Source organism: Lissotriton vulgaris, chromosome 4_1, assembly GCF_964263255.1.
Source record: "Lissotriton vulgaris chromosome 4_1, aLisVul1.2, whole genome shotgun sequence".
Lineage (NCBI taxonomy): Eukaryota > Metazoa > Chordata > Amphibia > Caudata > Salamandridae > Lissotriton > Lissotriton vulgaris.
The window spans coordinates 1,989,381,982-1,989,409,882 of NC_141691.1; the positions used below are offsets into that span (position 1 = coordinate 1,989,381,982).

Consider the following 27,901-nt stretch of genomic DNA (forward strand, 5'->3'; position numbering starts at 1 on the left):
GTCTCAGCCCCCCAAGTCTAAGAAGTCCTGGCCCCGTAAAGGCAAACAGGACAACAGGCCCCGCCTATTTGCTTTACATGTGGGGAGGTGGGGCACATTGCCCCCAAATGTCCAAAGAAACCTCCAGCACCCATTGGTGCTCCAACGCCGGCGTTAGCCAGTGTAGTTTTGGGAGGGGATTTGATTTCTAGTGGGGAGGAGGGGTTAGCAGTGATGACCCTTGTCTCTTTAGGAGACCAAGAGATGGCCCAGGAAACCTTGCTTCCCTTAAACACTAAGAAATATGGGCAGAAGGTGACCATCAATGGAAAAGAGATAGAAGCTCTGAGAGACACAGGGGCCAGTGTGACATCTGTCAGGTGTCAATGGGTGTCTGAAGAGCAGATCATTCCCAATGTACTCCGTCCTGTGGTGGCAGCTGACAGTTCAGTGCTCCTCTGCAAGTTGGCACGTGTTCCATTTGAATGGGGAGGAGTCTCCGGTATATTGGAAGTTGTTGTAAGTGATGCCTTGCCTGTAGATTGTCTATTAGGTAATGACCTGGAGAGCTCTCCATGGAAGGATGTAGAGCACAGGACTCACTTGGAAATGTTGGGCTTGCCTGCGTGGATCTGTGTGACCACACGTGCAATGGCAGCCAGTAAGGGTGAATTAGCAGAACTGGAGCCTGGAACAATGGCCCAGGGACCTGTCAAGAGAGGAAGGGGCAGAGGGCGCGGGAAACCAGCCCCCACTGTTCCCACGGTCCAGGAGGAAGCATAACCTGAGGGGGATGCCCTGGAACCTACAGGGGAACAGGTGGCCGAACTAGGGGAATTGCCTGACCTGTCCCAGTGGCAGCAAGATGGTGGTCCCTCCAGGGAGGAATTCTGCCAAGCTCAAAAGGAGTGCCCTTCCCTCATTGTGTGCGGCAGCAGGCTGCAGACCAGGCAGCAGGCCTGGGGTCCAAGGAACATTTGATCTACTGGGAGGATGACTTACTTTATAGTGAGCCTAAGTTTTCTGAGCCCGGTGCAGCCCGTGTGCTGGTGGTACCCGAGCGCTTCAGGAACTTCCTACTGGGTCTGGCTCATGACGTGCCTCTCGCAGGACATCTGGGGCAAGACAAGACCTATTACAGGCTTGTCACCCACTTCTACTGGCCCCAGATGAAGAAACACGTTGCTGCCTTTTGTAAGTCTTGCCAAACTTGTCAGGCCAGTGGGAAGAGCGGAGGAAAGTGAGTGGCACCCCTCCAACCCTTTCCTGTGGTGAGCATCCCTTTAGAAAGGGGGGGCATTAACATCGTGGGGCCCTTGGACCCCAAGACAGCCTTAGGCAACAGGTTTATCCTGGTCTTGGTGGACCATGCCACCCAGTACCCGGAAGCAGTCCCTCTCAGGACAGTCACAGCCCCTGTGGTGGGCCGTGCCTTAATGGGGATCTTTTCCCGTGTGGGGTTCCCCAGAGAGGTGGTTTCTGACAGGGGTACAAACTTCATCTCTAGGTACATGAAGTTTCTGTGGGAGGTGTGTGGAGTGACATATAAGTTCACCACACCTTACCATCCTCAAGGAAATGGGTTGGTTGAAAGATTCAACCGCACCCTGAAGGGCATGATTATGGGCCTAGCGGAGCCCATGAGGCGGAAGTGGGACGTCTTGTTACCATGCCTGTTATTCGCATACAGGGAGGTGCCTCAGAAATCCTTAGGGTTCAGCCCCTTTGAGTTGCTGTATGGCCACCCTGTCAGAGGGCCTCTCACTCTGGTGAAGGAGGGATGGGAGAAATCCCGTGGGAAAACCCCTCAGGATGTGTTCAGCTATGTGCTGACCATCCGCAACCAGACCAAGCGCTTCAGGAAGCTCGCTCAAGAGAACCTGGAGGCTAGCCAGGAGGAAATGAAGAGATTGCATGATCAGAACACCTCTCTTGTGGAGTTCCAACCTGGGCAGAAAGTGTGGGTGATGGAGCCAGTGGAGCCTTGTGCGCTCCGTGACAAGTGGTCTGGGCCATATGAGGTGGTGGAGCGCAAGAGCGAGGTTACCTACTTGGTTAACCTGAAGACTCCCAGGCAGCTCCTGAGAGTGTTGCATGTAAACCGCCTCAAACCCCACTTTGAGAGGTCAGCAGTGACTTTGCTCATGGCTACAGATGCAGGAGCGGAGGAGGATAGTGATCCTCTCCCTGACCTCCTGGCAACCAAGGAGCAAGATGGGTCAGTGGATGGGGTGATACTCTCACCCACCCTGACCCCAGAGCAGCAGCAGGACTGTCGCCAAGTCTTGGGTCAGTTCGCCCCCTATTCTCCCTGACCCCAGGTGTTACCAGCTGGTGCGTCCACGATGTGGACACCTGTGACAACCTGCCTGTGAAACAGAAGTTTTACAGAGTGGCTGACAAGATCAGGGCTAGCATCAAAGAAGAAGTTTCTAAGATGTTAGCGCTAGGGGTAATTGAGCCCTCCAGCAGCCCCAGGGCTAGCCCAGTGGTCTTAGTGCCTAAGAAAGTTGCTACACCTGGTGGCCCCCCAGAACTCCGTTTCTGCGTGGACTACTGTGGGCTCAATGCGGTCACCAAGACTGACGCGCACCCCATCCCCAGAGCTGATGAGCTGGTGGATCGGTTGGGAGCTGCCCGGTACCTGAGCACCTTTGATTTGACTTCAGGTTACTGGCAGATTGCCTTAACTGAGGGGGCCAAGGAAAGATCAGCATTTTCAACGCCAGAGGGACACTTCCAGTTTCGTGTCATGCCCTTTGGGTTGAAAAATGCCCCTGCCACATTCCAGAGACTGGTCAACCAGGTATTAGCAGGGCTGGAGGAATTCAGCGCAGCATACCTAGATGACATTGCTGTGTTCAGCTCCACTTGGGAGGAACACTTGCAACACCTCTGCGCAGTGTTGAAGGCTCTGCAGAAGGCAGGCCTCACTATCAAGGCCAGTAAGTGCCAGATAGGGCAGGGATCTGTGGTGTACTTGGGACACCAGGTGGGGAGCGGCCAGGTGGCGCCCCTACAGGCGAAGATTGATACCATTCTGGCTTGGGAACCCCCCAAGACCCAGACTGAGGTGAGAGCCTTTTTAGGTCTCACCGGGTATTACAGACGGTTTGTCAAAGGTTATGGCACCATTGTAGCCCCTTTGACAGAGCTGACATCTAGAAATCAGCCCAGGAAAGTGAATTGGACTGAGGCCTGTCAAACTGCACCCTCAAAACTGCCATGTGCACAGCACTGGTGCTTAAGGCACCTGACTTTTCAAGTGAGTTCATTGTGCAAACTGACGCTTCAGAGCAAGGCGTGGGAGCAGTACTCTCACAGATCAATGAGGAGGGCGAAGACCAACCAGTGGCTTTCATTAGTAGGAGGCTACTCCCCAGGGAACAGAGATGGAGTGCAATCGAAAGGGAAGCTTTCGCTGTGGTCTGGGCTCTGAAGAAGCTGAGGCCCTACCTGTTTGGGACTCACTTCCGTGTTCAGACCGACCACAGGCCCCTCAGATGGTTAATGCATATGAGGGGTGAGAATCCAAAACTGTGGTCCATTTCCCTAGAGGGGATGGACTTCACGGTGGAGCACCGCCCTGGTACAGAACACGCCAATGCTGATGGTCTGTCCAGATTCTTCCGCCTTAGTGATGAGGACTCCCAAGAGGTTGGGTAGTTCTCCCCACTTTCAGCTGGAGGGGACACGTGTTAGATCTGACATCCTTGGCATGGTTTTCCCCCATCTTTTTGCCTCTGACTCATGTATTTTTGATGCTGTGCTGAATTTCGTTTTTGCTGGTTTAGATGCTTTGGACCCTCTGCCACTGCTGATCAGTGTCAGAGGGTTAGTGCTTCCTCTGTAAATTGTCATATTGATTGGGTATACCTGATGGGCATATTTGTATCACCATGAAGTCCCTAGTAAAGTGCACTGTGTGTGCCAGGGCTGGTGATGACAGATGCTACTAGTGGGCCTGCAGCGCAGATTGCGCCACCCACATGAGTAGCCCTAAAATGATGTCTCAGGCCTGCCAGCGTAGGGCCTGTGTGCAGTCAGTGAACTGCCATGTCCGCCTGGCCAGTGTCCCCACTGGCTGGGCCTAACCCTTCCCTGTCTGTGCACACCAGTCACCCCTATGGAAGGCTCAAGGTACCCCCCTGGGCAGGGTGCAGTGCATGGATAAGGTAGAGCATGTACTAGTGCAGGTAACATGCTCTGGTAGTGAGCAGCAGCCATTTTGTGTGCTCATTGCTGTAAGGCTATCTTGCTCCATAGAATAACATGGGGAGGCTGGTCCCATTGGATCCCAGCCTATCTTCCCCTAGGAACAAGATGGGACATAAGTGAATGATATCCCTGAACTCAGAATTTAATAACACATCTTTTAGTAAAGGTTGTTTTTAAATTCTGTGTTTGAGAATAGTACTTTTAGAAAATGGCTGTTCTCTTGTCTAAACCTTTCTGTGTGCCTGGGACTGTTTGTGGATTGACTGTCTGGGTTGAGGATGACAGGGTCTGCAGAGCCCCAGGGGGTTATCTGAGCCAGCCCTGTGGATGAAAGGCAGCATCTGCTGCCAGGGAAGTGGGAGGAGATAGCATCTGATAGTGAAGGGCTGTGCCTGCCTAACCTCAAAGCTGGCTCCACCTCCTGCTGGGCGACTGTCACCTCTGTCCCTGGGACTGGGAGGAAGAAGGAAACCAGAAACACCCCAGACCCCCAGCAACACCCAGAACTGGTTTGGACCGGGCTCAGGGCCCCCTTTTGCACAAAGACTTCAAAAGACTTCAAAGGACTTCAAAGCCTTTTTGGGGTATAAGAGAAGGACCCCTGACTACAGAAGATCAGATTCTACAATCAAGAGGAACCTCTGCCAGAAGAAGGACTGCTGAAGGAGCTGATGGAAGATTGCCTTGCTGTGTGCTTTAAGGGCTGACCTATCCTGCTATCCAACTGAAGGAGAGGAGAAGAAAGGGACTTTGCTGTGAGCTGTGACCCTGCCTGCTTGAAACTGCTAAGACTTTGCTGTGTCTGCAACCTGAATCTCCAAGGGCCTGAGAAGAGCTGGCTCCCTGTCTGCAACCCAGGAACATAGAGGTTGCCCAAGGACCACAAGATTCTGCTGCGCCCCCTGAAGCTGCTGTGCAGTGCAAAGATCGTGAGACACTGTGTGGGGCTGTGTAGCGCACTGGCTGCTCTCTAATCCGAGTGAGGGCGCCGCGCTGAACCAGCCTACCCTGTGGCCGAGGTCGCCGTGTACATAGACACGTGTGGGGCGAAGATCTGAGCTTGTGGGTCTCCTCGGCGCAAGGAGCGCTGAAAAACAATTGCTGGCCGTGTCACCGTCGCAGCCCGGGGTCAGTAACCCCAGTGAAAAGTGCCCGTATCATCCCGGTGGCTGTGTCCTAAAGATCGAGCCCGCCGCGCTCTAATTGGGTGAGGGAGCCGAGCCCCCTCACCAGAGCCGCGACGGGATTGGCTGATCAGCGGAAGCGTCATCGGCGAGGCCGCGCTGCCATTGGTTGGCGGCCTCGTGCTTAGAGGGGCTCGTCTGGAACGCCGCAACGGGATTGGCTGCCTCGACTGAAGCTGCCGAGAAGCCGAGAGAATTCGCCGAGATCACCGCCGGGCCCGGGGAAGACTGACCTGACCTCTCTGAGGGATCTTACCGAGTGCTCCAGCCCCCGGCCTGCCGTCTCTGCTCCCCGCTGCTCTCTGAAGGACCAAGAGCGGGCGGAGAGCGTCCTGAGACCGGCCGGGCTGGAGCGCTATTGAGCGTTCACCCGCGAGGTGCGCCTGGGGGCCCAAAGTCACAGCGAGCACGGGGAAGGAAATCCCCCCCCTCCCCCCCCCCCCCCCAAGCATCCGGGTGAGACGCGCTTAAAGCGCTTGGAGTCCCTGACGCCAGGGGCTCATTGTGGCACATTTTTTAAAGCTGGCATTGTTTGGACTGCTCGTTTTAAGAGCGTTTTAATCGTAAATCAGTGGCATATCTTTTTGCTGATTTAAGAGACTGGAGACACTTGTTCACATGAGAACTTCCTGAAATTAAGTACCACCAATTAAGATTAAGTGCATCATTTCTATACTAAAGTGATTATCGTGCAACTGCCTTATTTACATTGCTGCAACCAGATAAAGTTATATATATTTTTATAAAATATACTTACCTGTGTGTTCTCAGTTTGTGGTGGATTGGGGATTATTGTTGTGTTCAGTGCAAATATTATACACATTGCCTTGGTAATAAGCCTGCCTGCTCGCGCCAAGCTACCTAGAGGAGAGCGGAGGTTATCTACTGTGTGTATTCCTTCACCCTGACTAGAAGCAAGGGTCCCTACTTGGTCTAAGGTACTTACCTCTGCCAACTAGAGACCCCCAGATCTAACAGTCATCGGGAAAATATGCAGTTGGGGCTGACCCTATTTTAAAAATTTGCTCATAACTGCAGTTATTATTTGTTAGATTCAAAGCCGGAAATGACTATCTATCATGTACCCTGAGTAGACTAGACAAAATGTTTATGCACTTAAATGGGCAAAAGTGGATCCAGGGTCCTTCATGGGAAAAGTTGTGAAAGGATGCTCTAAAGAGCTTTCGATCTGCTTTAATGAGAACTCATCACATCAAGAAATCGTAACTTTTTTTTAGACATTTCTAACTTTGTCAGAGATACCCTACATGTAAAAAGAAGAAAGAACAGAAACACTAAACAAGGGTGGTTCAACAATAAGTGCACACAGGCCCATACCAATCTTAAAAAAAGCACTCCACGCCAATGTGACAGATCAAGAAAACATTAGAAAGGCAAGATATGAATACAAGAGGGCTTTAAAGGCAAGAAAGTCTGCCTTAAAGTTGGAGGCTTGGCAGGCCTTACACAATGCATCAGTTAACCGTGATTCATCAGCCTTATAGAAGGCTGTTAATGCCCCTTTCCGGGCTGGAAATGATAACGCCACAATAGAGCGTGCACGAATGGATCGCACATTATTCAAGTCTATTGGGAAATTCGATCCAACAAGAACAGGATAATTTGGCAACTGAGGTAGAAATCGACCACCCTTTAACCTCTAGAAACTTACCCACAGTGAGGTAAATTCTGCTATAAATTCAAGTCAGGGGGGGGGGGGAAGGCTGCGGAGCCTGATGGGATCCCTGTAGATCTTTTTTAATTTAATGTAGACCTCTGGGGCCCACTGCATGTGCCCACAAGGCTTCCTACCAACATGGTTTGACTGCATAATAGTGCCTATCTTTAAAAAAGGCGACAGGGCATGCCCAGCCTGTTACCGCCCAATATCTTTGCTGGACTACACAGTTAAGATCGTGGGACGAGTCCTGCTAAATAGGTTACAGCTATAGGTGGAAGAGAAGTCAATATTAAGCGATCTCCAATACGGCTTCCAAAAAGGCTTGGGCACAATAGAACAGGGCCCAAACTTTCACATTGTTATAGACTAGAACACAAAGGCCAAAAGGGAAAATTTATACCGAACATTTGTCGACTTAATAGCCGCATTTGATTGGGTCAACCAAGAGAAGCTTTGGTCAGTTCTAGAGGAAATGGGAGCAGATTTGCTAATAGTCACTTTTTTAAGGCAGCTATACCTAGGGGCAAGGGCCAGGGTTTGGTACGGAAGGGGGGGGTGAGTCTAAGCACTTCAAAGTAACGAGGGGAGTAAGATAAGGGTGCATTTTAGCCCCGTTTCTCTTCTCCGTATATATAAACAACTTAGAAACCGCTCTGGTCAAGGAGTGCAAGGATTTACCAGTTGCATCGACCCGACCTATCCCAGGATTTATGTATGCGGACGATACGGTCCTCATGGCCCGCACTCCGATTGCATTGCAGAATGGTGTCAATCCGTTTGTCAACTTTGTCAGGATTGGGGCTTACCATTAACTGCTCAAAGACTAAATCCCTTTTTAAACACTCCAAGCCAATGGACAGTGCAATAAACTTTTCCTTTCTAGGAATTGTATTTGACCACAAGTTTCTCAGGTTGCTCCTGGCTGTCCCAGACAGCACATCAAACTATATACGCCACCAAGAACTGGGCATGCCCTACCTGGAGGACTTAATTAAGATCCAACCAATCCTCTTGTGACATAGTCTGGACCTCAGATGAGACTGGTTTTAACCGCCACATACTAACAGATGCCTTGGACGGATTGCAGAATGTTGTCAATCCGTTTGTCAACTTTGTCAGGATTGGGGCTTACCGTTAACTGCTCGAAGACTAAAACCCTTTTTATACAATCCAAGCCAATAGACTGTGCACTAACCTTTTCCTATCTAGGAATTTTATTCGACCATTCAGGGTCCTGGTCCCAGGCGATTAAGGCCAGAAGACTATTATTTATTAAATCATTGATGGCTCTGCAAAATTTTAGCAAAGAATTAGGTAGACGCTCCTCTCCCGAAATGCTACAGATTTACAGAGCTAAAAGCGTGGCTATTGCCACTTACGGAGCAGAAATATTGGGCTAGGCAGGGGTAAACACAATGCAATCTGCCGAAAACAAGTTTCTCAGGTTGCTCCTGGCTGTCCCAGACAGCACATCAAACTATATACGCCACCAAGAACTGGGCATGCCCTACCTGGAGGACTTAATTAAGATCCAACCAATCCTCCTGTGGCATAAGGTCTGGACCTCAGAGGAGACGGGTTTTAACCGCCACATACGAACAGATGCCTTGGACGGAGTAAGTCGGATAAGATGGCTAGAATACGTAAGAATATTCCTGACTAAACTAGGCCGTCCTGAATATTATAAAGATACACAAACACTGAGTACTGTTTCCAGGTAAGATCTTAAAGCGAGCTGTACACTTTAGAACTAAAGAAGCCTACAGTTCAAACATATCATATGACCCAAACACCTACTGCTATACAATCGTATATCGCATTGACAACTAATGATTATGATAGGTTTCTGTTATCCCGGTTTAGATTGAACATTTTATATAGAACTTTAAGTTATTCTGTACCAAATGACTCGTCAAGAGTCTTGGGCAAATGTCCATGCGATGATGTCTTGACCCAATCGACAATACATATGTTTTTCTGCAAATTTTATTCAAACCCAAGAAGAACGTGGATTATACCAGTTTTAAAAAGATCGGGTTTGAGACAATGGCACTTAGCATTTCGTTTTCTGCAATCACTAGACAACAAATGTATTATTGCTTCTGTATCTGCATTTTTAAAATATGTTTTTAAATATCGCAAATCTATTTTGTAATGATTTTTATAATGTTCTTATAAGGAACTGGAATTTTAAATTTGTATCGATTCTTGTACATGCACTTTTATGGCCAACTTTATCAGTTACCGAATAAAGTGATTTGATTTGATGTACCCTGAGTAGAAATGGCCATGAGCTAAAGAATGATTGGTCACCAATGCACCTGAGTTGGAAATTGCATTGACTGTTTTAAATTTACAATACTTACCAGTGGTATAAGAAATACTTAATCAATATGGCGAGTATGTGGTGAAACCAGAACTGCCAACTTTTGAACTAGAAAACTGGGATTGAGTCCCGGCGCCCCCTCAACATCCTGTGGTTCTGGGCAAATCACTTAATCTCCCTATAACTACAAAAAAACAAGCATTTGCGATGCAGAAGGTCTCGCATTTCTGAGAGTTTGAGCTATTGGCATTGTAAATGACAGTGCCTATTATTTATGCAGTTTGAAAAGCTGGAAGCGGTGCGTAAATGCGCACTTTGTACTTCGAGTTCTTGCTTACGAGAAGCAAGGCTGGCAGTAAAAGAGGCACAGTTATTGTCAGCTTTGCATCTCGTAAGCAAGGACTGTATGTACAAAGCGCACCTTCGCAGGTTTTCAAAACACATCAATAAAATGCATTGTCATTTGCAAAGCCAATAGCTCAAACGTTCGCAAATGCGAGACCTATTGCATTGCGGTTGCTTGTTTGGGCAACAAGGAGATTCAGATCGGCTTAGAGGTCTTAGGCCCTGGCCAATCAGCAGGATTTGTGCAAATGTGAGGATCCTTGGCTGTGTTCATGTGCCTCACTGTTCACTTGCTGTTGCACCTGGAGCCACATTTGCCTTCTCTTTTGTGCCATGTCCTATAAATCTCAACCCTGGGTCTGCGCCGTGGAAGTAGAGTGTAAGCTCCTATTGAACATCTGTCAAAATGTGGTGCACCAGCGGTGGGACCACATATCCTCTATTTCACTGGAGGAAAACTTAAGGCAGACCAGAAAAAATGAATAGCTCAGGGTGACACAACTTCTCTAGGTCATCTGCCCCACATCATGCATGCAGAAACATGACGTTCGAAGTGTTTTTGTAGAAAGCACTGGCAAAGCCAATAGGTTTGGCCTGTGCAAAATCTATTGGCTTGCTAACGTTTTTATACATTGCACAGTAGATAAGCTTCTGTACAATATATAAAACTAAATACAAATAAAGCATTTACAATACAATAGGTCTCGCAATACTGAAAGTTCGAACTATTGGCGTAGCACATAATAATGCAATTTCAATAGCTCAAACTTTTAGGAATGCGAGTTTCAAATGAATACTTCAACTCATCAATCCACATGACCTATGCACTCCTTCCAAACCTAGTCACCTAAGAAAGTTCTCTAATTCTTAAGATATTATTCTGGTATATCCCCTTACATCCTTGAAAAATATACAAGTAGCGGTGTGGCATCACCATCTCGGTCACAGTAATCGGCCAGTAAGATAATGTGATCCAAGACACTATGGATCTCTTAAGTCAAGCTGACATTCTGCCAATATGTTCCTTCTTTAACCTTTCCTCAGTGTGACATATCTGAATGCCTAAGTATGTGCATGATTGGAATTCCCAGGATAGTTCCAGCTCAGGTATCTCTTCACAATTTGTGGATTCTAGCCTCTCTATCAGGAACAAGGTAGACTTGTACCAGTTAATCAGTAAGTCTGATTCAATTCCAAATTTGTTATGGGTCGTCTTTTAAATATACTAACATGTGATCTATATATAATTCTGCCATATGTATTATAATATCCTATCTTGATGCTATAATCAACCATGTTTTTCAGTAGTAAATTATTGTAAAGAGAAGAGACAACAGGCAAATCTGTTTATTTCCCATCCCTCAGACAACACAGGGTCTTTCCCTGTACTAGTCTCCAGCCAACCATCTAAATCTTTCTGTGTGCACACCCACATATTTTCTTTAACAAATCCTTGTTCTCAAATTTGCTCATTCAAATTGATCAGTTCATGCAAACAGACACATTATCTCCAGATTCACTTATATGGTAAATGAAAACGCCGGACTGGAAATGTGAAGTTGCTGAGAACATATCTTAACATGATTTACAGTGAAATAACGTTTCCTTTGTGGAGGTAGAGAATTAAGACTCTAAATTGTGTGTTTAGGACTGGCCCAGTTCCTTGTACCCTGGTCATTGGAAATATCTTATTTCTCTGATGTGACTCTTCCTTGTCCACCTTCCCTCTAATACTTTTAGTCCCTAGATCCCAGGTGATTTGAAAAAATGGGAAGCAATTGAGTTAATCAAAATTAATGGGCTAGTATGCCAATTTGTTGTTTTTTTGTTGTTTTGTTTGTTGTTTTTCTTACAGTGTGATCACTGGTGTATTTTTGCACAAAGAGATAAAGAATATAAACTTTTTCAAAGTGACGAGGTGTAGAAAAAAACCAAATAGGAATTCACTATATCATATTCTAATGGGGAGAAAGTGCAAATAATGTACTTTTGTCACATTTACAGGGTGATGGCGAAGAAAAAGGGAAAAATGATGGCACTTACAACAATACCCGTCGATTCGTCTGCAAGCAGAATTGTGGACTTTTCCTACCCATTAGCAAGATAAACTTCCTCACAGACCAGAAGCCCACAGAAGATACAAAAGAACATGATGCTGCACCAGTAAAGCGTGGCGACACAGTTGGGTTCTACGATGATGATGGACTGAAGTATGGAACGGTTGAGAGTCTAGAACACGATTCCTTTGGGAGAGTGGTTTGTGTGCATCTGGTAAGTTGCGTCATTGGTTCCATGCCACACATATACACAGCACTATCCTAACTTCCTAGGAAAGAGTGATGAGGGGAGGCGAAAATACATAAAAGGTACTAATGGTTTTTTTAGAAGATTTTTTGAGCCATGAGAATAAATGATCATTCAGCGTACTTGAGAAATTGGGCATAGCACAATTTTTTGTGGGAGCATTCCTAGGTCCGATGTTGGAAAGATTATGCAGCTAGAAACTTGCATGTTTGTGACTGCATGCCTCGATTGTCAGTGTGAGGTAGTGTCAAAACTGTTGCAATAGTCATCATCATAGACACTTCCCTGAAGGTAGTCAAGTTACTCTAAAGTGAACACGCGCTGTTGTTTTCAAATGTATGTTCCCGCTGTTCTGCCTTTACTTTCTTTTTCAAATACAGCACAGTTAGTGAGGGCAGGTATATTGTTATGGTTGAGTCACATACATGACCTGAGGCAGTGTACAATGAATTCGTTGTACTGCTATGGACTGCCTCTCTTTTTAACCTGATGTTAAATAAATTGTGGATGCTTCTCAAAATCATATGGCTGGCCATTGCCCACAGTGCGAAGGATCAACCATTCCGAAGGCGGATGCGCTGCCACACCAGTGTCACATTTGTAAGACGTTTCAGAGATATGCCTACAGCCAGGAAATGCATAAACCGTGATCTACTCCTTTGTGCATAAAAAAAATACTTTTGAACATTGTTGATCCGAGATAAAACAAACCTTCTGTTCCTGTTCAGAAAGCTTCATTCACATCTCTGGGAAAAGTAAGTGCACAAATCATGTTGTTTTAGAGGGAAAAATTCCATTCCTTTTGCTCTTATAAATCCAAAAAATAAGATTTTGTGTTAAAGGTCCACATTCCATGTAAGTTTATCCACTTACAGGTCTAAGATCAGTCCACATGCTAAATGTGGTGAACCCCAACAAACTTTTTTTTTTTAAGGTAGTTTCCCATTATTAAAGCATCTGTAGAATTACTTCTGTCGAGTTCAGGAGTAAATCTCTGCTCTTGGCGGCAAGGGGCAATGTAGAATGGCACTTTTATAATTTTTGGGATGAACAAAAGGGTTCCTTCAACCTTGGGAAAACATTTTTACAGGTGGAGAAATAAAACAAAAAAATCATAGTCCAAATGCATTTTAAGGTTTGTTTTACAAATATGGAATTGTACACTGGTGCATTCTCTGTGCATTAATGGATTTGCAGGCGAGTGCTGCTAAGGCATGGAAGTTGGAAATGTTCTCAAACACTGGCATAGACTCACGTAAGTGAATTTCTGAGCTGTGAATCTGAGCTTCTGCTTGTGATGGTGATAGAGCGCGCAGTTCACCCGGGTCACTATTTTACCAATTTCCACGCACTGGGCCCTGGCGTGCATACGAATGACTGTGTTTGTGTGAACCGGGTGATTTTCACACGCTACTATGAGTAATTCGGGGGGTGACTCTCTCACCACTTACTATTCATGTACCTGACTTACCACAGGCACATTACTCCTGATGGATCAGGGGCTAGCAGTGGACAGGTAGCAAGATTCCTAAAGGAGAAAAATACCTTATACATTCAGTACATTTAATAACACTAGGTGATACGTAATGACCACAGACACCTGATGAGGTTTAAAAAGTTTATATGAAGTTAGTTTTAGAATGAATATGCCATAAATACCAGGCAGATACAAATCAGAACATCAATGATTAAGATCTAGACAAAATGTAGCTATGAATTAAGGCAAGCTCCATAGAGTACTAATGAATACTACAGGGTATGAGCATTTGGGAACAAGCTATTCAGTATGAATTTAAGCTAAGGCAGGGGGCGTGAGACGGACCTAATATGTGTACTAATATTCTTTAAACTAATTCCTAAACCTTATGCTATTCTTACTAAGATCACAGCAACCATACTAAAGGGAAGGGATAATGGAACAAACTAAAATATGCAATCAGTTTTAATAATATCCTATAGGTAGGGGGAAAAAATGGAACATTACTAATAAACAATTGCATAAAAGTCACTTTCGAAAGGGTGATAGGAGAATTATCACAGGCAAGAGTGCTTTATTAAGAAGAGGAAAGGTAAGAGTATAGTTAGACGGACGCCCACACATATATTTACCTAGGACAGAATGAGGACTAACCCTGGCCACGGGTCAGTTTGGGAATAGGCAGGGACAAGGACCCTCAAGGATTCGGAATGCCAGTAGGCGAGCAGGTACAGCTCAGGACAGTCAGGACAGGATACCCCTCAGGTTTTGGGTCAGGACTGGCTCATCAAAGGGTACGACCAACACCTGCAGCTTCGGATGCAACGCCTGCGTTACTCCCCCTCTGCACGGAATCCGCCAGTAACCCCGATTGGGTTTTCGAATCTCCCAGCAAAGTGCTTCGCCAGCACTTAAGACTATTTCCACCCCTTGGAGCTTGTGGAAAGTACGGACAGAGTGCTCCGCAGCGCTCTGTATCAATCACCTATACAGTTCGTAGGGTCAGTGACAGGTCTGCTACTCGGACAAGTCGGACAATTTCTCTAAGCTAAACTAGACTAGTTATACTGTTTTGGGACCCCTAGACCACCCACAAATGTTGCAAGTGACAAGGTCCCAACTTATGATTGGTCAGGAGAGGTGGTTAGGTCATAGTCACCTCCTAAATTCTGCGTTCCCATGTTTTAATATTCAAATGACAGTACCCACCCCTTAAATTCCTGTTCCCAGGCATACGTGTAGGAGAGTACAATAGCGTATACAGTAGAGAGAAACAAATGTAGCAGTTAAGGTGAAGTTCAGCTTCTCCTCTCTGGGTTATGGGGCAGGTTCCCAGGAGCATCTCAGCTTCTGTAGCCAGCTGGCTGACTTCCACGGATGCGAGGCCCAGTCCACTTGTCAGGTCACCAGGTCCACATGGGCTTTCAAAATGGCGCAGCTCCCCAACTCCCAGGCCCCCAGATACGCGGTACATGAAAAGTAAGCGAAAACAAATTAGAAACACAGAAAAATTGAAGACACTGTCTACCATGAAAAAGCTTCACTGCACCCCTTACTGTGTAATCTCTATAGCATTGAGGGTTAATGCGGGAAAGACAGATATGCAAAAGCGGCATGAGCTAGCAGAGAGCATGGTTAAAGACAAGCGGCCATATTTAGCGACAATGCGCATGAGCAACAATATCCCTCCAAATTGCGAGTGCGTCACATCACGTGGGTATGACCGACGCATGCGCAGACTGGATCTCTGCGAAGCGGCCATTCAGTAGTGCAAGCATCATTACAATTAATAAACATAGATGCGAGCTTCTCTCGGGCACCCGCGTGTATGTGGAAAAGGTGAAAATTAAGACGGACAGGATTGGTTAATGCTTATTAGAGGTTAGACGAGGTTCATGAATGTGAGCAAGTCGCTTTACGTGCGAATCCTTGCTCCATCAATGGTACTTGTTTTTTTGTGTGGTTTTTTTAAAAGCAAATTTTGTTAAAGTATTGACACAAGGATCACGTATGGTCATTGTTGCAGTGGCCTAAAAGGCCTAACTTGTACAGCGTATTCGACAAAGCTTTTAAAAATAAATAACCATATCAACTGCATGTACATTGCAATGTAAAACTTCCCCAGTCCCCCTTATGTGAGTCTATACCTTTGTGCATGTGTGATGACTGCAGCGTATCTAAAGACCTTAGCTAAGGCACTATCAATTGACCCTCTCTTAAGCAGTACAGGGATATCGATCAGTCATGGATCGTCTGGTGTTTGGGGATGGCTAATGTCTCCGGGCGGATGGCGGGGCAGCGCCCAGTGAGCCCTCAGGAGAGTGGTTGCTTGTCCTGTTCCAGGTCTTTCAAGGAGTCCACTAACATCCCCCAGGCTCGTGCCACGTATATGGACTGTCTGCCCCTCCTTGCTTCTCAGAGCAGTATTTCTCCTTTGTGTCTCGCCCACTTGTCCAGGTTTGTGATGGTACCTGTTATGGCTTATTCGACATCAGGGATGAAAATTAAATTGACAAACATATGCAGGTTCCCAATCGAAGCCCTATGCCTATGGAACAAAGTACCTGTGGCAATTTGCTACGGTGAATCAGTGAAGGGGCTCAGAACAAAACCTAAGAATCGCCTGTTCTATCCCCACAAACCCAGCACTGTCCACACCCCTGACCCACCTATACTATTGGCACACAGGCAATATAAGCAAGATTACCCCACTGCTGAAAAAGAACCGGGCTGAAACCATAAAGATATCCGCTGACCGCTTTTGCTGTCATAAAATGGCTGCAGTAGGGACCAGACTCGCTCTGCATTTGCACAAATAATAATACTCTCTCTTGTCCTCTCGAGCTTTATTAGAAAGCAAAGCTCCATCATCAACAGGAGGAGGGGAATTTTCGTGACTGCACAGGAGTTTGTGAAAAAGAGGTCCACAATACAGTCTAGGTCGTGTCCTCTGATTACCAGGTACATATTGACTCGCTTCTTTCATTTCTACTTTATGGTTTAAATCTTTTTATTGATTTGAAAACAGAAAAAGAAAAAAGACAAGGCTCTCGGCTGCTTAAAGTCTGTGCACACAATTACCAAAGGTAATAAGCATAGAGCGGGCCCTCAAAATTAATAAGAAGCAAAAACATTTACAAAAACACCCACCCCGACCCAGTCCACCCCCTTCCCCTCGTCCACCTTAACCAACCAAGGGAAACAGAAAAGGGAAAAAATAAAAGGAAAAAGGAACGTATGGAGTGTAGGCTAGTGCTTATCATCTGGGTTTACGTGTCCCCTTAGGAGCGGCGTCTGGGATTTGTGTATCAGGAAGGCAAAGGAATCGTAGGTATCGAGGACATGTTAGTTCTCGGAATTCCGACTCCAGCAAAGTGAGGAAAGGTCGCCACAGCTCAGGGAATTCAATCCCCCTGCCAGCTTACGTCAAGGTAAGTTTCTCCATGCCCAGCTCTGACAATAATCGCTGGAGCCAACCGGCGTGTGTCGGGAGCTGGGTAGAGCGCCAATGAATCAGGATATTTTGTATTGCCGCTCCTAAGGCAAAAGCAATCAATCGTCCCTTCCACGACTTAAGAGGGTATGTTAGCAGAGTAGGCAGGCCCAGGAGAATGTAGGAGGGAAAACGCGCGAGCTGCGTGTCTAGGTGCAGGTCTACTTCATCGATGACTTTGGTCCAGTATGGTTGTATAGCTGGAAAGCTCCAGAGGATGTGTTCCAGGGTACCCACCTCCCCGCACCCCCTCCAACACCGGTCACTCCGGCACCTGTCAAAGCGGTGTGTAGTACCAGTAACTGGCAACCTTGGTCAGGGTGTCTGTGAGGCCCATATGGTACGCTGAGTGCCTTGGCCTATGGTAGATGCCCTCCCATCCTTTATGGCACAGTGTTCTCCCCAGGTCCCTTTCCCACCTGGAGCGACCCGAATTGTATGTGTGTGTCGTGGTGGCCAGCAGTATCTTGTAGATGTCCGAGACAATTTTCCTATCGTAGGTGCATGTTGCTAACCACTTTTCGTATGGTGTCAATAGACGTGCCTGCGGCCTAACTGTTGGGTGCTATGCCCAGTGCCGGACCTGTAAATATGGTAACAGCTCCAGCTCTGAGAGGCCATAATCCTCCCTGAGCTGTGAGAAGGGGATGTTGCCATCTATGTCAAAGAGATGACCCAGTGATCTACAGGGAGAGGAGCACCATACCCCAAAGGCAGAAGCAACTGTGCCAGGATGAAACTCTGGATTATCAAATAGTGGTGTATGGGGTGACGGGAAGGTGGTCAATTGGTTGGAGAAGTTCGTATGGTCCCAAGAGTCCATTATTGTGCTTGTGATATATGATACATACAAGTTTCGAGGTCTATGGTACTTAGTAAGGAAGAGCCCCCCTTGCAATGGTCTGCCAGCTACCGCCTGGTCCCGGAACAGCCAGTGCTTTTCTGATTCCAGGCGGTGCCACTCAACCAAGTATCTGAGTTGGGCAGTGTAGAAATAGAGCTGAATGTCGGGGACTCCCGCCCCCCCTTTCTCTGGCGATAGAGCCTCAATTTGATGTCAAACGCGGCTTGCACCCATGCCATATAAAACGCGCCAGGTCTGCCTGTCTTTGTTGGATCCATCCTTGTGGGGGCCTAAGGGAAGGGTCTGAAAGAGGTAGAGGATTTGAGGGAGGACTGTCATCTTGACAGCCGCAATCCGTCCTAGACAGGACATCGTGCAGTGCTTCCGTCTATTGATTGTATTGCGGATATGTGTGCAAAGGTTGGAGTAATCGATATCCGCGGTAGCCGGTATAGTAGGAGCCAGTTGGATTTTCAGGTAGGGAACTGCAGTTGAGGCCCACACCACCGGGTGTTCCTCTTGTAGGTGGGCGAGAGTATGTGGGGAGAGGGAGATATTGAGGGCTATGGATTTGTCCATATTGATCTTAAAGCCCGACCCTTGAGCAAAGCAACCTAGTTCTACAAAGAGGGCGCGCATAGCCGTGACTGGGTTAGAGAGAGAGAAGAGGATATCTGTATAGAGGCTAACTGTATGAACATCACTCCCAAATTTGATCCCAGTAATGAGAGGGTGCTGCCGGAGTCGTAGGGCCAGGAGCTCCATGTAGAGCGCGAAAGGGAGGGGCGACAAAGGGCACCCTTGCCTGGTGCACCTCCCAATAGGGAACCGAGAGGATGTATGACCATTAACGCGGATAGACGCCCAGAGGGAGCGATAGCAAAGTAAAATTCGGGTCCGTAGCTTCTCACCAAAGCCTGAAGCCAGCAGGACCATCTCTAAATAGGGCCAATGTACCCTATCAAAGGCCTTCTCCGCATCTATGGCCAGGAGCATATATTCCCCTTGTGTGCAAGACGCCCGTTCAATCAAGTGTAAAATACGTTTAGTATTGTCGCTGGTCTGCCTCTGCGGGATGAGGCCTGCCTGGTCTGGCTCAACTAGTTGGGCCATATACGGAGCCAGACGAGCTGGTATGATGCTGGTATACAGTTTGATGTCAACATTTAAAAGAGAGACAGGCCTATTGGCGCTGCAGACCGTTTTATCCTTTCCTGGCTTGCGGATAACCACTATCGCTGCCTCTAGCATCTCCCCAGGGATGGCCCCTGCTTGTTCAAAGGTGTTAAACAAAGCCATCAAGACAGGGGCCAGCTGGCCGCAGAACGCCTTATAAAAGGCTGCTGTGTAGCCATCCGGGCCTGGAGATTTGCCCAACTTAAGGCGCGAAATTGCGGAGACGACCTCCTCCATCTGTATCGGTTTATCAAGGTGATCGGCTTGGGCTCTTGTCCATGTGGGCATGCGGGCTTTAGCTATATAGTCAGCACTGAGATGGATATCCAGGGGATCCCCAGTGTAAAGATCAGCGTAAAAATCTCGATGTTTCGGCTATTGCCACATCGTCAGAAACCGACTTACCCTGAATGTGTGTGGTTTGCGTGGACTCCCTGTCCCTGCCTAGCTTCTCGCAGTTTGTTGGCCAACAAACAACCGCACCTGTCCCCTACCGTGTAATTGTATTGGTGGAGCCTGAGGGCCGCATACTCAGCTTTGTCTTGGTCCAAAGCAGCGAGGTGCTTGCGTTCTATGCATAGTTGCCGCCAGGCAGGGGAAACGCCAGTGCATTGGTGCATCTGTTCTAATTCTTAGACACTCTGAGTGGGATCCGCCCGCTTGCGGGTCCTTTACTTGTTATCAGCAGCTGATATGGCTATGAGTTCCCCACGAATTACGGCTTTCAGCGCACCCCATTGTGTAGCCTACGAGGTATCGGGATTAGCGTTTAAGGCCATGAAGCCTGAGATGGTTTCCTGGATCTGTTCTATCACAGAGGTGCGGTGTAGCAGTGTATTGCGCAAGCGCCAGTGTCTAAGGGGACATTCTGAAGCCGGCAAGAGGAAAGAAGCCAGGACGGGGTAATGGTCAGAAAGGGAAGCTGTCAGGATGTCTGTGCTTCGCGCATGAGCCCAAAGTGAGGAGGAGCAGAGAAAGTAGTCTAGTCGTGCATACTTTTTGTGTGCTCTGGAATAGAACGTGTAACTACGGGTGCGTGGATGAAAGTGGCGCCAGAGATCGAGTAACCCCAACTCTTGGAGGCAGGACCGCCCCGGGGGTGTGAGCACCACTGCTTGATGCGTTCTTTGGCAGGAGCGGTCCAGGTCATTGTCAAAAACAATGTTGAGGTCTACCCCTAGCAATAAGTGGCGATCCACCATAGCAGCAGCATCTTGAAGGGCTTGAAGGAGAAATTTGACCTGTCCATCGTTGGGCGCATATATAGAGCTCACTACAAAAGTCATTCCTCCCAAGGTGAATTGCTATGTAAGTAGACGCCCCTTAATTCCGCCTCCTTCTGGAGGACTCTACCCCTAAAGGAGCGGGAGACCAGTATGGCCACCCCGATGTAGAGGAAAACAGCTGTATGGGGAAAGCCTGGGATTTCAACCAAAAGTGGTCTTTAGAGAGAAGGTGTGTCTCCTGTAATAGGCATATGTCTTCCTTGGATTGTTCAAGATAGTTAAGGATCGCTCTGCGCTTAATAGGGTTATTTAAGCCCCTCACGTTGAGTGTAAGGATGTTAAGTGAATCCTGTGGCATCAAAAGATTGTGAGTGGACTAAATTGCAATGTTCCCTGCGGCTGAGGGGGTGAATGCTTGCCAACAAAGTAATCAAACAGCGCCTAATCTGGAAGGAAGCAATCAGACAACAGTAAGAGGTGGATGAGGGAAACCATAACCATAACCAATCCCCTACATTCCCAACTAAAATCTCAAATACGACAAGGGATTGGGAAACAAGGCGAAAGTGTAATTTCCAACAGTAATGTCCGCCCTCCCAGATAGACCAGGAGGTCATCATAGCGGGCTTCACTGTGTGACCAAGTGGAGGGATCCTGCTCCCCCCTCCGCCCACCCCACTTCAGGGAACCATGTCTGGGTGCACACTGCAGCTGTCGGTCAATCAGCATTCTGGCTCGCCCCGGCCAGAGCTTCCGATGCAGAAGCTAGGGCATCTTGCTGGCTCTTTGCAATGTCCGCTTCGTTCGGCTTCCGAATTCGTCAACGTCGTCCCTGGCGGGGTGTGATCCCGGGCCCCGAATTGGTGCCCTGGTCGTCGGCGTCCTCGCAAGGGACAGTCAGGCCCAGAAAGCGGCAAGAGTCAATAAGTGAGCGCATCTGGTGGAGTTTACCATTGAAGCGGAATATAAGGCGGAATGGGTGTCCCCACGAGTACGAAATACCCTTCTGTCTGAGGAGCTCCAGCACTGGGCGGAACTGGCGGCGACTCTGCAGGGTGATCAAGGCCAAATCTTGGTAAAGCACCGGGGCGTGCCCATTGTAGGAGATAAGATGGAGGGATCTTGCCTTCGAAAGGATGGCTTCCTTAGTTTTGAAGTCCTGAAGGCATACTAAGATGTCCGCCGGGGGTGCGTGGGCGCACGTGGAGGGCCCACTCGGTGCGCTCTATCGAGAACAATATCCATGCTGTCGGGCACCGCCAAAATATGCCGAAATAAGCCTGCTGTGAAAGCGAAGAGATCCTGAGTATCCTCTGTGGTCTTAATTCCTCGGATTCGGATGATGTGCCTACGCAATCTGTTTTCCAAGTCTTCGAGGTGCACTTGGGTATCCAACTGTTTGTCCTGGAGGCGGAGGATTTCTTGTTGCAGCATGGCCATCTCGGTCGACGTTGTATCGCTTCTGTCTTTCAGCGTGGCCACTCTTCCTCCCACCTCATCAAGATCCTTGCGGATCTCTTTTATTTCGGCGGTCAGATCCGTTTTCACAGTCTGAATGTCAGCCCGAAGGGTGTTAAAGAGGGACTTCAGGAAGGCCTTAGTAATGGGTTTGTTTCCCTCCCCAGGGGATTGTTGCTGGGATGCCATCTTAGGTGCCGCAGTCGCCACGCTATGAATGGAGGGAGCTCTATTAAAGATGTCCGTCAGGGCTTTCTGCTTACGCGTTCTGGGTGAGGACATACTCGTGTGTGCTGCAAAGTGTGGTCACTTCTGGGAGCACCCGAAGCTCCACGAGGGTAGCCAGCTCCCTCTCTCAGCCACTCGGGGTCTGATCGTCCCTGTTCAAACGTCTTACGCAGGGAGGATCTCCCGCATCTCTTGTTGGGAATCCGCCACCGCACACAGGCACCTCCGCGGGTATCTACTGGGGTCGAGTATGTGGCCGCGCCCACCCGGTTCTTGTCCCGCCACAACTGCTAAGGGCAGCCACCACCCGAAGGTCCACAACTGGGCGCATGGGGGACTCGCTGCAGACAGACGCAGGCCTTCCGTGATGTTCCAGATCCGCCCCCAGACACGGCCCGGACAGGTCCGTTACTCCGACTCCCGATGCGGGCCCGAGTTCAGGCAAACCGCAGTCCGGCCAGGGCACAAGTCTCTTCGCTGACGGTAGGCGCAGGGTAGAAGGGCCACGCCGAGGGGCCCCTCCGATAAGGTGACCACGCACCAGGGGAAGCCTGGCTGGATCACAACTTCCTCTCTTCAATCCACTTGTTCCGGCCCCCTAAGATGCAGGGCGGCGATGCGCGTTGGGGCCCGACCCACAGGAGAAAGTGCTGGTTGCCCAATTCAAAAGGGAGGCTGGAGGTATGCTACGGAGGCGGGGGAGGCCGTGCCCACCGATGTCGCCTCTGCCCCTTGGCCTCTCCCCAAGCTCAGTCCTCTGGTGTGCGCTCTCCGCTTCGGACTATACATGGGTGCAAGGGCCCTGGTGCTATGCTGTGCTTCCGACGACCCTCTATCTCCACAGGCCTCCCCAAGGTCGCCCCTTCTCTACCAGTTCAGCAGGGGATCTACTGGCTCGGTCCCTCCGGTGCTCAGATGCCGATAGCAGCCTCACAAAGGAGGGGGGGGCTCACCTTTGTCCGCGCCAAGTACAGCGGACCTGCCCCTCCCCCCCACAGGCTCTCAGTCGTCTTCTGCCGTCCGCTTTAACGGGGCCGTGCCGCCCCAGGCAGTCGCTACCTGGAAGTCTGTAGGCAGACGGCCAGTGACTGAAGGGGTGACAGCGCGCGACTCGCGTGTCTCCTGGATCGTGCGGTGCAGGCCTCAATGTCGGGAGTCGGCCTCAGCAACCCCTAGCAGGGGCCGCCCCTCAAGCGAGGCCGCTGCCGCAACTCTGGTTGCGTAAGGTAGGCCGCACTCCGCACCGGCTGTCAAAGCTGGAGTTTGCTGCGGCCACCTGCCACCGGAGTTAAGGCGAAGGAGGCACGGGGAAGCACAGGGGCGGTGAACAGGCTGCAGGGCTCCCACAGTGGCTAGAAGAAGCTGAGTTCGGTAGACGGCGAGGAGGAGCTCCGAAAGACGCGTCCTACCTCGCCGCCATCTTGGCCACGCCCCCTTCATTTCTGCTGTGTGCTAAGAAATTACTATAGATAAGTGGGTGTTAGGTCATGCATAGCCTACTAATTAATACTCCAAAACATTACTGTCAACGTCAAACAAGCAGTCCTGACTGGCATTGGCATTCATTTGTATGCCTTTTAGGATGTGGATATTCCAGTATCCTGGAGTATGCCTCCTCGTGAGGTCAGTGTTTGTGTATTGCTCGTATATGAGCGAGCCCTGTAGTGATTGACCTTCAAATTGGACTGGCCTGGGGACTCCTGTGTGTTGTCTGTATACCATTGTCTGCTTCCGGATACAGGCAGAGCTAGCATAGAGTGTTTCTTCCAAGACTTGTACTTTCTTTCTTGCTGCTGAGTCTGCATGCTGGGGTTGTGATGTTCCTCTCTTATCAGTCATGGGCTTGACACCTGGCAGGGTCTGACTTTGATTCATTCTGAAAGTCCTGGTCCAATCATGCTTTAGAGCTAGTGGGGTCTCCACTAATATTGTGGCGCCGGAACTTTTGGGCAATCTAGTTTCCTCTAGCCCCTCCAGGTCTATGTGTGCTCCCAGTGGTGGGATCTGGCTCTTATTCCCCATGCTGGACACTGGGGTAGACCGGCAGTGTAATGTGTATCTTTTAGTGGAGTAGGTGGAAGAGAGAGTAGATCCTTCCAGGTTCTGCCTTTCTTTTTTGGGTGCCATGGTGAAGCTGTTAGTCAAATAATGGTATCGGAAAGGGTTTTCTTTCTGACCATAGCCGCCTGTACTTCTTCAGTAGTTTTTCCTATTGGGATCATTCCCAGATATGACATACCAGTATGTTTTGTTTTAATATGCTTCATTGAACACTATGGTAAAATAATTTGCATTTGATAACTTTATTTCGGTCAAAGACCATAAAAGTGCAAATAAAATTCATACATCACCAAGTATTAAAACAATAAATAGTAAACAGATCATTTGTTGTTAAAAAAGAATTAAACAGTTGAGTTATCAAGGAGTAACAATAAAAGATGCCATGAATTTTACAAAGAAGTTACAAAACTTTGTCTTCTGCGCCACATACCGAATAGGTATTGAGATACGGCAAACACAATGGGGGGATGGGTATCGTAAAACAAAATCCGGCACACCTGGGTGACATATCGAAGCTTAAGGTTCCTGCATATTGGTGTCAACCAACATCTTCTAATTACTGAATATGCAGGACAGAAAAACATTGCATGAACCAAATTTTTGTTTTTATAATCACATGCCGGGCAGGCTTCTTTGATTGACTTTGACCATTTGGATGTAAAAGACCTAATCGGTAGGGTACCATGCCTTAGCTGGAGATAGAGCTTTTTCGCAAGCTGAGGTTGTATTACGTCCATGAATTCCTCAAATTTAGGTTCTACTTTAACAAGGAGGTACTCTAACGATAGCCTTCCCAAAGTTGCAGACCTCTGTAATGCAAGGAAGTTCTCCATACGGATCTGAGTTTGGAGTTCTTTTTTCAATATCCCAGGACATGACATCTTGGGTGTTTCCCAGAGTTGTTGATAACCTATCCGGGTGCTAACAGTCCTAATATGTAGAAGCCATGGGATCTTTTTGTTTTTAAGGGAGGTCCACACCTCAGCAAATTCTGCTCTATAAGACGCCAATTGCAATGCTCACCACAACCCTTCCAGTATACAATGGGTCGTGCGCTTATGATCTCCTCTATTGGCTCCAACCCAAGGTCACTTATAAGGCTAATCAGTGGTGTGCTTGGTGGTAATCCAACTAAATTCCTAACAAACCTTTGTTCCACCCTACTAAGAATTGGTGCCTGTTTGTGCACCCAGAGTTTGGCACCATAAACTGCCGCTGTTCTAGCCTGGAGACGGTATATTTCCAGAGCCGGAGATACCGGTTTGAAGGCTGACCCCTTGAGCACTTTACTAATGCCCCCTGCGACCTGAGATAGTTTAAGCGCCGACTTGGTAGTTTGAATATTCCAGTCAAGGTTCTCCGTAAGGGTAATTCCTAAATATACAAAGGTCTTGACCCTCTCCAGGGGGATCCCATTTAGGACCGGATTTGGGCGTGCCCGCTTTGGGGGATTGAAAATCATGAACTTGGTTTTCCCCAGGTTTATTTCCAATCCCCGCAAAGCACAAAACGCCACAAATCCATCAAGCGTTCTCTGAATGCCAGATGACGTTTTCGACAACAACAGAGTGTCGTCTGCAAACATCAGAGCTGGCACTCTCCCGGTCACCAGTTTTGGGGCTTCATTGTCCACCACGCCATTCAAATGTTCGACAATACCATTGATATAAAGGCTGAATAGCGTGGGGGCCAGGACGCACCCTTGGCGCACTCCTTTCTGAACAGGAAAGCGCTCTGTGAGATCACCATACCTCCCACACCTAACCTGGGCATAGTTGTCTGTATGGAGCCTGGATAATATAGCCAATAGATAGGGCGGGAGTCCCAGATCTGACAGCACCTTCCACAGTTTGATTTGAGGAACCAAATCAAATGCAGCCCGTAGGTCCACAAAAACAAGGTAGAGGCTGCCACCCTCCACACTTGCTGTTTTCCAATAAAGGACCTGCAGGCGAAATATTTGGTCCAAGGTGGAAGTGCCAGCCCTGAAGGCACCCTGGAATGGGATCAGGATTTCATTTTCCTCTATCCAACCGAGGATCCTATCAAGAATGATCCTTCCCATTAACTTCTGCGATGTATCTATTAGACTTATTAGTCTATAGTTTGAAGGGGTAAGTGGGCAGCCTTTTTTTAAGATGGGCACAATCTCGGCCCCCAGCCAGGTCGCTGGCAGTTCTGCCCCCAACAGTATCTCATTAAATAGAACAACTAGGTAAGGAGCCCAGATTTTTGGCTGGGTACGGAACAAGTCTCCGGGTAGTTTATCGAGACCGGGGGCCTTGTTGGGAAGTAATTTTCCAATTGCCGCCTCAACCTCATTCAGTGTGATGATATCACAGTGTGAGAGGCGTAGGTCCCTCCCTGCTACCAATGGGTACCCCTAGTATTCCCAGGTTTTGCTGGGATTCGAAAGTTTGACAGACTGTAGCGGAACCATAGAGTGCTCCAAAGTGCAACTCGGAACCATAGAGTGCTCCAAAGTGCAACTCCCACACTATAGGGGCGATATTTTGGGCAGGCGCGGGGCTAAACCCATTTAAGCCTGTTGCAACAATGGTCCAGAGTTTTTTAGGGTCCCGACCCCTTAGCGCACTTCCAAGGTCTTCCAACAACTTAATCTCTCATTCCTTTTTAGCCTCATTAATTGCCTTTTTGTGGCATAGGCGTTTTCCCCTAATAGCTCCTGTGTCCTTTGTTTTAAGTGCAAGCAGCAGGGCGGTTTTTGCCTTTCGACAAAAGGCATTATACCATGGGTGTACATTGGTTATGAATATCGGCAGCCCTTCCCCTGGAGCCCGGGCTCCCCATATCAGAAATAAATGGGATTACAATCCCGTATAGTTCAGCAAGTTTTATTGGGGAGTCCTGAAAGTGGGGCCATTTTACCCTTCGCCTAGAGCTGGTTATTATTAGGGGTTGGGGAACATTTGTTTGAAGAAGCAGTGAATTTATCAGACCAAAACTCCCAGCTTTAAGTGATAAGACAAGGGCATTATGATCACTATCATGCCTTGCGTGCACCCTGAATTCAACCACCCTATCCCAGTGCCTAGCTTCAATAAATAAGTAGTCAATGACAGAAGTTTGGCCCGGTCTGTTGAACGTCTCTCTCCCCGGTCTATCAGATTCCACCCTCCCGTTGCATGCTCTCAGAGATGTCATTAGTGCAAATGATTGAATTTGCAAGACAAGAGGGGTCCATACCTTGACCTGGGAAATCTGCGGGTCAGGAATGTGCCAAAGCTGATCTACTTCGTCTAGATCACCCAAATCTGGGCTCATCAGAGACTCAAACTGGCAATTGAAGTCTCCACCCAGCACTAAAACGATCGAGGGGTCAATTTGCTGGATGAAGTTTTTCAATCAGTTGCCTCAGACTCGAGCCCCCGTTTAACTGGCCTTGAGTATACATTTATTATGGCTACATGTGGCATACTTTGGGGGGTAAGTAGTACACACTGGACATCGGGCGAGTTAGTTGGAATTTGTACAGCCCTAATGCCCAGATGGGTACCCACCCAGATTGAGAGTCCACCCGATGGCCTACCTCTGCCTCCGGTTGTCGCCAAAATATCAAAAGTGGCGAAACCCGGCATTGTACTAACTTCAAGTGCCCAGGTTTCCTTCATTAAACCGATATCGTGCAATGCCATAAAGGCACCCCACTCAGGGATGGGTAGCTTATTTTTAATCCCCGCGACATTCCAGGACAGGATCTTTATTTGTGCATCTACTGACTCTTTCTTTGCTGTTGTGTCTTCCAAGAGCACGTTAGACTCGGAAATACAATTGGTCTCATGCACGTTTCCCTCTGCATCGCTGCTTAAGACTTCTCTAGATTGAACGATATCCCCAGTTGTAGTCCCATCTATTGCTTTCAATATGTGTACTCCAGTTG

At 48.2% G+C, this 27,901-nt stretch overlaps 1 protein-coding gene across 2 annotated transcripts in view; it reads left to right on the forward strand.

Annotated features, from left to right (window-relative positions):
* LOC147724807 (ubiquitin carboxyl-terminal hydrolase CYLD-like) overlaps window positions 1-27,901 on the forward strand; it is a 481,074-nt gene that overhangs the window by 186,290 nt on the left and 266,883 nt on the right. For both annotated transcript variants that reach the window (XM_086966313.1, XM_086966314.1), the window contains exon 3: window positions 11,738-12,004. In XM_086966313.1, coding sequence (XP_086822439.1) covers window positions 11,738-12,004 — 267 coding nt within the window. The remainder of the gene's footprint in view (window positions 1-11,737; window positions 12,005-27,901) is intronic.